Here is a 14827-nt window from a genome sequence, read left to right on the forward strand (position 1 = left end):
ATGAATTTAGGCTAGTAATACATCAAGTTAGTTGCCCAATTAATAATTATATCATGTGTACATGAGGTGCTGGGCTGCATATAGATAAACAACAAGAAATGGAACTCTTGCTTCCAACAATGATACCTATTATTAGACCAACTGAGAAATTGCAAAAATATATCTTTTTCTGCAAGCTCTTGGGCTCTTACACCCTTCGCCAGGCTCAGGGAAAAGTTCAAGACAGTAAAAATCCCCCATATATGTAGGAAATAAACTTCATTTTTGCACAGAGAAAACAGAAACTGGAAAACTGTTCCTCTGGGTCCATGAGAGTTTCTGTTATGAGGTATCATTTTGGAACCAAGAGTTCTAGACTTTTGCATTTCTTTTTGTCTCAGACCAACACAGCTACCACATACATCCCTGAAACATGGAAGATGCTGAATTTTAGCCAATTTTGAATTATAAATGTCATTAATGAACAACAAGAAAGATTTCTACACCTCCCTGCCTGCCATCTGACACCACCAGGGAAGAAATCCTGCTTGATCTACACAACAAAGAGCAAGCTCACAAAGAGACTCTCATGGACCCAGAGGGACAGTATTCCAGCTTCTGCTTGCTCTGTGCAAAAATGAAGTTTATTTCCTACACATGGAGACTTTTTTCTAGGGCAGTGTGAAGCTTCGGGTACCGATTCGATTCAGAGAAGATTCAGCCCAATTCAGTGGCCAAATCTCCAAATCCGATCTGAATTAGGAGACCAATTAAAAGGTCTGAATTGATTTGAAGCTCTCCAAATCTTCGATGATTTGGGCAGTTCCTGGTGGCTAAAGAAGGGAGCTGCAGCTGGACTCAGAGCTGGTAAGTAGAAGACAGAGAAGGAGGGGGCTGAAGGAGGGGGAAGGGGACCATGGGGGGACCCCTGCCAGTCCCCATCCCCCATCTGCTCCCCCAGCCCCCACGGCTGCCCTGCCCGCCCCAGCTCCTGGTGCTTTAAAAAAAAGCCCCACTCACCGGGTGCTGCAGGGCAGGGGGGCCATCCCCACTGCCCCACATGGGGAGCTCTGCCATGAGTCCTCTGACCCCCCTCCCCCCTTGCTCCCCCAGCCCCTTAAGGAAAAAAAGAATGAGAAAATCCCCGGGACTCACCACTCCTGCAGCCCCCTTGGGGCTTCTGGGGACTCGTGCAGAGCCTCCCACACAGCACGGTGAAGTCAGGATCGCCCCCTGCCCAGCAGGACAATGAGGGATTTGCAGGGGTTTGGTTTGGTTTGGGTTTTCTTAAAGGGCTGGATAGGGCAGCTGGGGGGGGGGGGGGGGGGGGGGGGGGGGCTAGGGGAAGCAGGAGTGGTCAGGGGGCTGGTGCAGAGCCTCCCCATGCAGCGTGGGGCAGTGGGGGGCAGCAGGGATCACCCCCCACACACATGCACACAGCAGCACTTAGTGAATCAGGACTCCCCCCCCCCCCCCCAAGCGCCGAGAGCTGGGTCTGTGTCATTCGGAGATTCAGCAGCAGCTGAATCTCTGAATCAGATTCGACCGGATCGATTCAGGACAGTGATTCGAAATCACCAAATCGAATCACTGTCCCCTGAATTGGCCAAATCCGAAGCAAATCCTAGCCACTTCGCACAGGCCTAATTTTTACTATCCTGGACCTTGCTTGAGCCTGATGAATGGCACATGAGCCCGAAAGTTGCAGAAAAAGATTTTTTTTTCAATTTCTCAGTTAGTCTAATAAAAGATACAATTTTAGAACCAAGAGTTCTAGGTTTTTACATTTCTTTTAGTCTCAGACAAACATGGCTACCACATACAGCCATATATGAATATATGAACAACAGTTACTTTGGTTAACCAGCAGTATTATCCAGCAGCCACCACTTACCTCCTGAATTAAGGAAACGTTTTCCACTCCGGACAAAGGGATACTTGTCTGCTAACCTTTTATCTGGCCAAATTAGTCCATCTGCAGCAAATACTACTTTATGGTTAGCTTGCTGGAATTTCTTGAGCAATTCTTCAGGGCCACCCGCAAATATAACATTATAGCTAAAAATAATGGAAAAGTACCCATTAGGTAGATCTATTTTTAAATGATTAAACCTTTTGCTTATTCTAAAGTCCTACACAGTCAAAGAAACCAGAGTGTTCTTAGTTCTGCCACAAATCTTTTTATTAAAGCACATTACTCCACAATTTAAAGCCATTTATAAAGCCTATATAGTATTTATTATCAATATTAGATAATCAGCACTTCATGTAAATACATACCTACCCTATTTGTTTACACACAATTTTCTGAATTTTTCATTTTTTCCTGCTATAAATTTTTCAGACTCCGTCCCTATCTAAAAAATTTTTTTAATTCCAAATATTTTAAACACAAGCAAAATTAAACAAACAAACACACACCCACTTTTCCCATTATGAAAAAAAAAAAAATCTCAATATACTTTTAAAAAAGGGTAACAATAGCTAAAACAGACTGAGGTCAAAAGTTGAATTTTGGCCTGAAATAACCAGAGTGGTAAATTCATTTCACTTCAAAGAGCAATTGGATTGGATTGATAATACAAACTGCATATGAAAAGTCACACAACCAATATGTTTCTTATCAAGAATATGAGTGCTTGTATACCCTACATTTCACATATTTTAACACTAACACAATGATGTGTTGTCTATAGCTAATGACTAGCATCCTTTGTGTGCACATAAAGTTCCCCTCTTATAAGTTGGTGAGCTTGAGTTCCTTAGTGAAAATTACAGAGGTTTGGGTTTGAAGTAATTGCATATAGAATTCACTATGAATAACGCTAAATAGTACAGTGTTATGACCTGTGGTAAGCCTGATCTTCTGAAGCCCTGTCATTTGGTATACAGCTATAGAAAATGACTGTGAATTCCATGCAACTGTGGATGTTCTCACTGCCCAAGCAAATGTCAAATCCTGGTCAGAACCACACAAAGCTGTAACTTGCTATCTTTTAACAGTGAATTTCACAGGATTTTTGGTTAAAAAATATATTAAACTTCTCGTTGTTAAGATTATATTTCAATTAAGGGATGTAAAAGGTTAAATGGCAATTATATTTATAACATTTACCGTTTACCTCTTGTCTTAGTGCTGTCTACTCTCAGGGAAGCAACTCCAGCAGGGGCTGCCTGGGAAGTGGTATGGATCTGAGTTGCAGCATCATACTGCTGTTGCAGCAAGGAGGTAACTAGTGGTTACCTGGGGAGCAGAGCTAGGCAAAGTTGCACAGCAGAGCTGGCAAGGCTTAAATAGGAGTGAGCACAGCAGCAGGGCTACTACTGGGTGCTGCAGAGGCAGGCTGCATGGAGCCAAGTGCCCCCCTTCCTTCCCCATAGCGTTTACAGGGATTCCTGCCCACTGGGACAGCCACACCATGGCCAGGCAGTACCCTCCAGCCCATGGGTGCCTAGAGCCCTGGGCAGCACCTCCCTCCTGCCCACCTATCCCCTGAGCTTTGGCAGCTGTCACTCAGCAAGGACCCAGGGCAGCTCTCCCAGCTCAGGGGAGCGTGGTGGATGGACAGGCTGCACAGGATCGTGCCTGAAGCATCCACCTGTGGGCAGAGCGCCCTCTGGTAGAAGCCACAGCACTGGGGCAATCCCTATCAGAAAAAAAATTAGATTCTTGCATCATAAATTACTCTAAGGATAAATTACTTACTATCACTAAAGGAATATGTATTTCCTCTAAAAGTAATATCCCGGATATACCCCTTTCTCCTGACATAGGTGTAGCTCCTTACTGCACTTACTTCTAACTGGAATAAGAATGCACATTAGGGCACAGAAGACAGGAAGTGAGGCATGACAGAGAATGGTGTATTTAAATTTACTCTCTATTTCCTAGGGCCCAGAGGGGAACCAAGTATGGGGGTGAGGCTTGAAGCAGGGAGTGGAAGAACTGGTTTCAGGACCATCAAGGAGAGGGACTCATGCAATCTATTTCAAAGCAAATGGGTTCGTGAAAACAAACTCTCTGTAAATTTGGCAGAAAGGTTTATGAAAAGGAAAAATCAGTCTTGGAGCCTCCCCTGCAAAAACTGTTTGCCTTTGGCCAGATAGCTTGAATCACAGCCAGCAACAAGATGGGCTGAAGGGGTAATGAGAAAAATTGAGACTGCTCAAAATGCTTTAAAGTTGGGCCATCGGTATTTTTCCACTTTGCTCAAGGGCTGAAACACCTGCTCCCTATAGCACTACTTCCCAAAACAAATTTACTGCCACAGCAACAACTTGATCAAACAGCACCTTTGGTCAGAACAGTAATATTGTACCAGCCATAGACTCTCCTTGCAGAGCAGATATATTCACTAGAACACAGAAGTTAAAAGAAGACACTGCACAAGTCTTTATGGCTTACAATGGTGCAGGCCAATATCTATCACATGTAACAAACAGTATAATATGCCTAACACTACCACCATCCCATCCAGGAGCTCCAGGGACTGATGCAACTTTTTCATGTTATGAAGGATTTTACCTGCAGCTTCACACTTGACCTAAGCTGGGACTATCCAGCTTTCAAGTGGCCAGGGGTCACACACCCCACAGACCACAAGAGGGCAAGCAACACTCTCTACCCCAAACTGCACACTCCAGATACCCACCCCTCACTGCTGCAATGCATGCCCATGGTCCCCCCACCATGTACTGGTGACCCTGCCCCAGTGCACTGCATGCTCACAACCACGGCCCCCCTGCCCTAAGCAACCATGCACCATGCCCTTCCTGCTCAACCACGGGCCTGTGACCCCCATCCCCATTACACTGTTCACTGTAGTGTATACCTGGGACCCCACCCCGCTACACATGGGGACCCCTCCTACACCATATGGCTGTAACCCCCCACCCCTGCTGTATCATATAACTGCCTAGGTTCATCCTCAGCTTCCAGCACTGCCCTACCCACTGTTGAGAGTCAGACAGCAGAAGCCAGAGGAGGAAGGGAGAGCACAGCAACTTCAGCAGGGAGGGGCAGGGGAGGAAGGGGCACAGAGCCCAGTATCCACAATTTAATTCCTAGCAGGCTGCCTGTAGGACAGCCCCAACCCAGATGAATGCAGAGATGAGGGATTAAGCAACCCACTGCCCTTCACACTCCCTCAAAGACAGAAGCATCATAGGTACTAGGCCTGCGTGAAGCAGCAAGTATTTGCTTCAGATTCGGCCGATTCAGAGGGACGGTGATTCAAATCACTGTCCCAGTTCAATTCAACCAATTTGGATCTGGAGATTCGGCCATAGACTATACGGGCCGCAGTCCTCCACAATGCTGGACACACCTAGTAAATCTGTTGCAGTGGGTGGAGGGAGGAGAAAAGGGGCATGTGGGTGGAGGGACAGATCAATGCCCCAAAAGTGACAGAGGGACTGAGGCTGGGACAAAATTGCCCAGCCAGGGCAGGGGAGCACGGGAATTGGGGAGGGCAGCTCCCACCACTGCGTGCCACCGCACGCCACCATTCCAGGAATTGCTCTTCTGGTGGCTCCTCCAGGAGAGCATGAGAGTGGGAATGTGCCCCCGGATCTGCACAGGGAGGACTGGGACAGGCTGCGCTCCAGATGGGCAGCAGAAGGCACTGGGAGTGGGGGCTATGCCCTCCCGCCACAAGCCCAGCCAGGGCAGGGAGGCACAGGATGGCGCTGTGTTGCCTCAAGCAAGTGCTGCATGGCAGCAGAAGCTGCGTCAGCCTACCCATGCTGCAGCTTGGCCCTGCCCCACCCCAGCTGGGTGAGCAGCAGCAGGGCATGGGGATGGGTGCATGCACCCAGATCAGGGTGGAGCCGACAGCAGGGCCTATGGGGAATTTTAGGGTGGCAGCTGCCCCCCCATAGCTTCCGCTCCACTACCCTCTGTGGGGCAGGTGGAGCCAGGGCTGCACTCTGGGCGGCAGCTGAGGCTAGCCAATCAGAGTGCAGCCCTGGATCGACCCACCTCATGAGCACAGTCTGGTGGCTGGTGGCTGAGGCTAGCCTCCTGGAGTGAAGCCCAGCCCAGCCCGCCCTGCACAGATCTGGTAGCATATGCCTGTTTCCATGCCCTCCTGGACCAGTGGCAAAAGCCCCTAGAGGAGCCACCAGAAAAGCAGCTCCTGGACTGATGGGTCGCAGCAGCATGCAGTGGTGGGAATGCCCCTCCCCAAGTCCTGCACCCACCCACCCCCTGCCCCGACCGGGCAGCTTATCCCAGCCCCAGCCCCAATCCCTCCCTCATTGTGGGGAGCATTGGTTTTTCCTCCCCTACAACCCTTCCATCCCTCCTCCACCTGCCACAACAGTTACCAGCTGGAAGCAGCTGCGTCCAGCGTCACTGAGGACTACTGCCTGTATAGTCTATGGCCGAATCTCCAAATCGATTTGAACCTTTTAAAAGGTCTCCTGATTCAATTCAGATTTGGAGATTCGGCTGCTGAATCAGGCCAAATCTCCTCTGAATTGAATCGGCTACAGAAGCTTCGCACAGCCCTAATTAGGTACCACAGCGCATGCTTCAAACTGAACATACCATATCCCAATATCCATATCCTCACTGCCAATGCCAGTCTTACTTGCTTCTGGACCACTGCTCCATGTTAGAATAAACAAAAGAGCTTTCAAAATCTCCCTTTCCATTGAACTCCAGCCTTTTCAGTTCAAACATATGGGCATTAATCAATTATTGCAGGCAACCTCAAGTTTATTTTTCACCACAGGCCATGCTTCCCTCCTATTCTGGAGAAGGCAAACCAGCCCAGTAATTCCACATTAAGGGAAAATTCCTTCCTGATTCCATGTAGGTGGTTAGCCATAGTTCAGATCAGCACAACACAGGAGCCAGGACAACCCTACAGGACTGAAATTTTCCTACAGGGTATACCATGGCTTTTGCTGAATTCTGGGTCCGAATCAGACTTCCAATTGGAAAGGCCAGAGGAAAGAAGGATGAATATAGCCAAAGACAAGACTCTTTTGCAAAGCTGGGGATGTTCCAAGATCTACACTTATTCTTTTCATAATCCCTTCTACCAAACAAAGACAAAACAGGCTCTGTTTCCCTAGGGTTCCTAAACAGAGAAGCTTCCTTCCTTTTGCACTTGTAAACCAGCAACAACTGTGGGTTCAGCTCTCCTGAGTTAACTGCATTGTTTCTAAAGGTTCCTCTACACGTGCAGATAAAGGGATCTAATGAGCAATGGGATCCAATGCACGATCCACCTAATCATGCCTCCTGCCATGCCATACAGGGGGAGCCCAGAATCATCATCTGGGGCACCCCCTCAACCAGTTCCCACAGCTGCAAGCCTTGCAACAGACCGGGCCTGCAGGGCTCATAGCAGGGGCAATCCAGGGAATGCTGCTGCCTCTACAAGCCTTAGCAGTTGTGGGGCTTACCATGGGGGCTGCGGGGCTCAGAGTGGGCAATGAGGAGAACAGTGTCACCACTGTGAGCATTGTGAGGTGGAGGGCTCGCAGCAGTGACAGTGTTCTCAAACCTCACAATTGCAAGCCCTGCAGCTGATGGGGTTCACAACAGCAGCTGCATTCCTGGCACTGCACCTGCTGTGAGCCCTGCAGCTGATGATGAGCCTCACAGAGCAAGGGGAGCATTTACCCCAATGTAACCCCTGCAGCTGACAAGGCTCACAGTGTGGGGCTGTGCCAGGAACACAGCCACCCCTGCAAGACTTGTCAGCCGCTGGGCTGGCAGCAAGTAGTGCAGCCCTGTGACTTTGAGGCCCTCAGCTGATGGGGCTCCCAGCCACAAGGAAGCACTTGGCCACATGATGAATTAATGCCATGATTAGAACAAGCTACAAAGTTATTACACATTTTTTGTCAAATAACTTTGTAGTTTTTGCTCATTTTGTCATGCCAGTTATTGGTTGAATGTGTAAGTGGGTAACAACTTAAAGCATGATGAAACAATCGTGCTTTACATACAACATGTAGAAAGGGCCTAAGCAAGACCAGAAACAGACATTACATTTGTGCCAGAAGAAAAGTTGTCAGGGAACTCGGTGGCGACCCCACAAAGGAAAGTTCCTTTCCCCTTCCTGCCAATCAGCCGATTGCTGAGGAGGGAGATGAGATGGGCAGCATTCTCCTCCAACAAGAACCATCCCAGAACAATCAGCTGATTGGCTCGGTTGTGGGGAGGGGGGGGTACATTCTCCTGCAAGAGCCTGAGGAGAGTTGTGACCAGGAAGGATAACACTCAGCCACTCTTCAGATGTCCCAGAGGAGTTGGAGCAGGTATTGGGCAGCTGCACCATTGGCAGCTACCCTCCCAAGGCTTCAGGAGATCTGCCAAATGTGTGGGAAAGCACTCCAGTCGTGCTCCTCTGAGTCCACCTAGATGAGTGTAGGAAGGAGGAAGGTGGCTGGGCTTTGATAGCAAGGCTTCCAGGGCTCAGGGAGCCTTGATACCATGGGAGAATGGTCCCCCACCACCTCACACTCCTGCCTCCACTTCCACCTGGAAGGCTGTATGGAGTGGGGACTATCATCCTGCAGAGGGAACCAGGAGGGTTCCCACTAGGGGAATATGGCCCTTCATCCTGCCAGACAGCTGATGGCATGGCCCCTCATCCTGCCAGGAGATGAAGCTCCCCCCCCGGGTTGTCTGTGGCAGCCATTGCTTTTCAGCAGCTACCAACTGCCAATTGATAGCACAGGCAGGTAAAGGAGAAGAAAGGACAAGGTGTCAACTAACAGCCTCCCCTAGAGGGTGGCCCAGGGAGCAGCCCTCTAGTGCCCCCTGGCTAGAAAGCTTGATAGTGTAGTTCTCCAGCCAAAGACCGCAACACACGTTGCTCCAGCTGACTGACCATTTTTCTAGTGGTAATAATATCACAGTTATTTTTACTGGTAGAAGAGAACCCCTGCCTTTGGCATAAGTTGCGACTACACCAGTGCTTTGGACACCTACACTTGTCCTACCTAGACAGTGGGTTTGTCTACACAAGACACTTTACAGTGAAGCAGACTACCCACTGCACAGTAAAATGTCACCATGTACATGTGTGCACGTTTACTACACACTAAATTAGTCTACTGTGCAGTAATACTCGTGTAAATTTTGACCAGGAGCAAATCCTGGTCAACCTAGGCAGCAGGGGGCTACAAGGGACAGAGAGCTCTCTGTCCCCAGTCCTGGTGTTGCTCAGCTCCCCACAGAAGCTGGGAGCCAATTACTGTTGGGACTGGGGAGCAATCTGCCCTGGGTCCCAGCATGGAGCTGCCAGCCCCTACATGTCCCCTGGGCCAGCTCCAGGGAACAGGCAAGGGGCTAGGAATTTAGCCATTGCCTGTCCCCCAGAGCAACTCCACACAGTGCAAAATTGGCTATTCCAGGGAGCAGGCAGGGGCTAAGAATCCAGCCAACACTCACTGCCTAGAGCAGCTAGCTCTATCCAAGCAGGGCAGCTGCCAGTGAGCCGCATACCTCCCTGGCCCAGCAGAAGGCTTGCCAGCAGCTACCTTACACCTGGGACAGTTCTCAGCAACCCCCTTGGCAGGCAGCTTGCTGGCAGCTGTGTGTCCTAATGGACACAGGGCCAGGAGAGCTCTGCCTGCTGCAAAGGCACCTCTCTCCTCGCCTCTGAACATCAGGTCCCCTCCTTATGTGTACAGGGCCAGAAGACAGCTGCCCCTGGCAGACTTCTCCTGGCCCCGTGCCCATTGGAACCTGCCTCGTGTTCTTTGTCACATCCTGGGCTAGAACCAAGGGGAGCCTGGAGTATTTGCAGTGACTATAATTGCTTATGTTGTTATTTTTCTTTTTATATAATAAAATATTTAACCATTAAGATAAAGTTAATTTTGTTATGATTTATTTTTATAATAATTTGATCAGTCATTATTAGTGTTTTGGAATTAACCATCTATTTTAAATTTCTTATTGCTTAGCATAAATATATTGGACATATTGGTCTCATGATTTTAGATATATTTGACCTATTGGTCTTGTGATTTTAGAACCTAAATTTAATATACAGAAAATGCTTATGCAAGGTTTATAGCATGCCTGGCGTACGTGGAAAGAGGTAATGAAAGAGTGAATGAAGTATGTATGTGACAACGTGAAGGAAGACTGTCCTCTTGCAGCAAGTGAAAATAGCCTTCTGTGGTTTAATGGTTAATGGCTGCAGTGACGTTGAGTCAGCAGTTAAGGATTACCAAATATTAAACCATGCTTCATCCTGATGGCTGAAGACTGCAAACAATTACCCCCTGAAGATTGCACACCACAAAGCCAGAAGATCGTGTCCTACCGATCCCAACCTGCCAACAGGACAAGAGGATGACCTTCATGTCTGACAGCTGAATCCATAGGCCTGTATGGACAGCTATCACTATAAAGAATGAATACAAAGACAAGGCTTTGGGTCTCTTCCACCTGCAAGAAGGAGTTTTGGGTGCGTCCAACAAGACCTGACTCCATAACTCTGGTCAGTTTGACCAGCTATCTGAGCAACTTTAGAACTTGGTAACACCTTAACCTTTGCAGGACTGTCTAGCTATCTGTGTGTGTGCTTGTCTCTTCTGAATCAATCAATCAATCAATCAATATGCATGGGAATGAGTGAAGCAAATAACCTTACTGTTCTTTATTCTTTTAATGTTGCATGTTTTATGTTCCAATAAATGCGGTGTTGTGCTTTATCTCCTGATAAAATTCCGGCTTGTTTTTAATTCACACTGTACGCCCTGTGCACACAACAAGAGGGACCTCTGGGGACTGCAGCAGCAGCAATTCTGTTGCTCGAAGCCTGGCCAGCAGCTGCAACGTGGCTCCAGGTGGCCTGGCTCTGCTTTTGAGTGGCATGCACAACCTGTGCGTGTGCTGCTCCGCTTTCTTTTTCCGCGGATTTTTTTGACCCCCTGGATAGAGGGGTCAAAAAAAAAAAAAAAACTCAGAAAAAGAAGCCAGAGCAGCACATGCAAGGGCAGCACTCCTTTTCAGCATGGAGAACATCTAAATGTGTGGTATGTGGCACCGCAGATGTGTTCACAGTGATACATACTGCATGACCACACTCGTGGAGCCCACGTAGACATGCTCCCAGGAAGACTTACTGCACAGTATTTTACTGCGCAGTACACCTATTGCAAATTAATAGCACAAGTACACTCTCCCAGTAGTATTTAAACCTGAACCTTGCAGAATTACCACCATAAGCCTTAACTATTTGAACTAAAGAACTAAGACACCTAGCTGGAAGCCACAGTTGCAGAACACAAAAATTTGCAATTCCTCAGTAGGGGCTCCATGTCCACACAAACCACTTTTTGAACCATTTCAGCTCATCTCTGCAGCCACATAAGGACTTGGCCTAGGTGGTTTCAATTGCATTCTATTCCATTGTGTTTTAGTAACAAATTCTATACACAGTGTTTTAGTAACAAAAAATACTGGGAGATTTCAGAAATCTGCCACCATAGGCTGGGACCGTGCTGAGAACACTTTGAAGGATGGGTTATCAACGGATGTGAGGAGGGATCTGTATTATTTGTCATTTCGGTCAGAAGCTTCAAGTAAGCCAGCACTTAGCCCTGCTGAAAGCTACCCTAATCCAGACAGAATTTAACATGTATGCAAATTGTGTTTGTATACATAATGATAAAAAAATATTCATTTGAAAAATAAATTATTTCAAAGAATTTCCAAAAATCTGAACTTGTTTGAAAAATACTGCACAGAAAGTTACAAGAGGAATAACTCAAACTAAAACGAGGCTGGCCAATTATTTTCCCAGCTTCAGTAAGTAAACCAGATCTCACTTTTTTTCAAGCTAATTGTCAGGAAAGTTAAGAATTATTTTTACTGAGATTATAAAAAATATACATTTGAAAAATTATACTGAGTATATCTGGCATTTCCAACCCAATGCAATACTCGTCAGTGTTAAAAAAATATCAAGGTATTTGCAACCTTGAGAGACTGGTATAGTCAATCTATTTAAGGAAACTAGATCATTCCCCTGAAGCAGTTATGCCAATCTTAAATCATTTATTTTGAAAACTCACTTGAGTTCTTGGCAATGATGGGAGGGGGAGAGTAAAAGAGTATGGCTTATGCACTTCCGCACACATATTTCTGGCTACGTGTGCCCTTTGAGTCACACTAATCTCTTACAAGGGCAACTCCTAGTACACAAGGCTCAAGGTTAGTAAAGAAGTTTAGAAGTCTGGCAGTGCTCAATAACATTGTTTTCATAGCATAGTAGAGCTATGGCCCACAGACAATTTTTACATCTGTAAATCTATTAAAAACGCATGTCTGCTCCAGAGACAGGCTAGTATTTTTATGAATGGAAAAAACAAGAAAGCAAACTTTCTCAAATAAAAACACAGAAGGGGAAAATATCAATCAGCATGTAACTATCAACATGTTACAATAACTATGTTTTATTAGCTACCTCTACAGAGTAAAGCATGAAAGCAACAAGCAGAACTTGCTTACCTTTCAACAAACATTATAACCATGTCTTCTTGATCAGCATAGCTTTCTATTCCTTCTTTCAGCAATCTTACTTTCTGGCCTCCTCCAATTGAGTAAGCTAACTCTCCCCCTTTCCACTCTTCACCTTTACCAAGTACCTAGAAATAGGAAGAGAGAACATTTTTACCTAAACATAAAAGTCAACAGGTATTTTTAATAGATTAGAAACATGTGTCAAGGCAAAGGCAAGAAACAGAAGTACAAGGCAAGGAACCAAGGCAAGAAACAAAGTAAAAGCCAACATTTCAAGCACCAAATCTACCATGTCTTAAACGATATTAAGCTCAATGACATCATTTCATAAATATGAAAAAAAATTTTGTAACCTCAAAGGAACCCAGCAATTACTTTTTACCATAGTTGGTTATTCACCTCTCTCACTTAAAAGAAAAAAGACAAGGAAGAAAAAATGTTGTTTATCAAATTCTTCTAATTAAAAAAATAACAATGTAACTTTTAAACACTACAGCACTTCGGAAAGAGGGACAAAAGTGCACAGGGAAGCTAGTGTTGAATTCTTTTTGATGTCTCAAACTACTTCCCCAAGTTAGAGAGAATAGACTCAGAAATCTGTGACTAGCTATGAAATTGGCTAAATAAAACCCCACCATTATCAAGTACTGTGGAAAATCACAACCACAACAAAACATCCAAATCTTTGTAATGCATAAAGTTTATTACAAAGCCATTATTTTCCATTAACTTCTCAGTTTCAGATGGATAATAAACTGTATAGTGACAATACCACCATCAACTAAAATGTATTGTCAGTAGAGGTCAGTTTCCAAGGATATTATTTTTTCTGTTGGGACAGGCTCACAAGGTGAGCATATCAAAACCTGATGACATTCAACATGGACCAATGCAGGGTGCTCCACTTCGGGAGAAAAAACATCATACTTAAAGGCTCGGCAATTCTACACTCACCAGCACCACGACCGAAAGAGACTTTGGGGGTCATGACTGACCACAAGATGAACATGAGCAACCAATACGATGCTGCAGCCGGCAAAGCAAATAAAACTCTGGCTTGCATTTACCAATGTGTCTGAAGCAAGACGCAAGAGGTTATCCTCCTGCTTTACTCAGCCTTGGTGAGGCTGCAACTGGAGTACTGCATCCAATTCTGGGCTCCACGTTTTAGAAAAGATGTGGAGAAGCTTCAGAGTCCAAAGAAGAGGTACATGCATGATTAGAGGTCAAGAGAAGTCAAGAGAACAGGCCTTATGAGGAGAGGCTGAGAGGCACAGGACTCTTTAGCCTGGAGAAGCAAAGGCTCAGGGGTGACTTGGTAGCAGCCTGTAAGTATATAAGGGGCGTGCATCAGAATCTGGAGAACATCTGTTCACCAGGGCACTCCAAGGGAAGATGAGGTCTAACAGTCAAAAACTGCTAGAAGACTGTTTTAGGCTGGACATAAGGAAAAACTTCTTTACTATCCAAATCTCCAGACTATGGACTAGACTTCCACCAGAAGTGGTGCAAGCACCTACTCTGGATATCATTAAGAAATACTTGGATGCTTATCTTGCTGGGGTGATCTGACCCCAGCTGACTTCCTGCCCCTTGGGCAGGGGGCTGGACCCAATGATCTCACCAGGTCTCTTCCAGCCCTAATATCTATGAAATCTATGAAAGATGATTCCCTCTCCACCTACTATTTCAAAATGAGATGGTATAAGGAAACAAGCTGTGCTGTTTAAACTTTCATATAAAGAAGAAACCTTCAGGCCAACAGTAACTGGTTAGGTTTTTTTTCCTTACAGTTTCAACTGTGTAATAAGTTAAGCATATGCAAAGCTTTACAGCAGCTTATAAGCTTTGAATCCCTTGGTTTTGCCCTGAAAAGACTGATTTATAAGAAAAATGATCAAAAGTGGTAGAATCTTATTTTGCCTGAGGTTTGCATGAAGAGGAAAACCTCTGTCATATGTGAAAAAAATAAAAATAAAGTGGACCAGCGAGAATGCTAGGAACATGAAAAGGATGGGGCAGAAGGTATTTATTGTCCACTCACCAGCCCTGCAACAATTCCCTGTGTAGCTAGATGCTTTATTGTGCTTTATGACTCCACATTAAGAATCTTCTTCCCCCCCTCCTTATCTTCACCCCTCCCAGCAGCTTAAGCTACAAGAGACCTGCCAGCATAACTCCATTAAGTAATGCTGAGGGAAGGATAAGAGGCTCAAACATCACTTTGCTAAGCAGCAACTAAGGTATAACATAACCTGCGTATGTCTGAAAAGTATAAATGCCAAGGGAGAATTGACAATGTTTACAATAAAAGGGTGAAACAAAAGATCCAAGATAAATAATAAA

At 45.9% G+C, this 14827-nt stretch overlaps 1 protein-coding gene across 2 annotated transcripts in view; it reads right to left on the minus strand.

Moving 5' to 3' along the window:
* The window catches only part of PLOD2 (procollagen-lysine,2-oxoglutarate 5-dioxygenase 2), a 94628-nt gene that overhangs the window by 55038 nt on the left and 24763 nt on the right, over nt 1–14827 (minus strand). For both annotated transcript variants that reach the window (XM_019491741.2, XM_006267195.4), the window contains exons 3-4: nt 12470–12606; nt 1874–2037 (exon numbers count right to left, since the gene is read on the minus strand). In XM_019491741.2, coding sequence (XP_019347286.1) covers nt 1874–2037; nt 12470–12606 — 301 coding nt within the window. The remainder of the gene's footprint in view (nt 1–1873; nt 2038–12469; nt 12607–14827) is intronic.

The sequence above is a fragment of the Alligator mississippiensis genome, chromosome 7, assembly GCF_030867095.1.
Source record: "Alligator mississippiensis isolate rAllMis1 chromosome 7, rAllMis1, whole genome shotgun sequence".
In the NCBI taxonomy this organism is placed as follows: domain Eukaryota; kingdom Metazoa; phylum Chordata; order Crocodylia; family Alligatoridae; genus Alligator; species Alligator mississippiensis.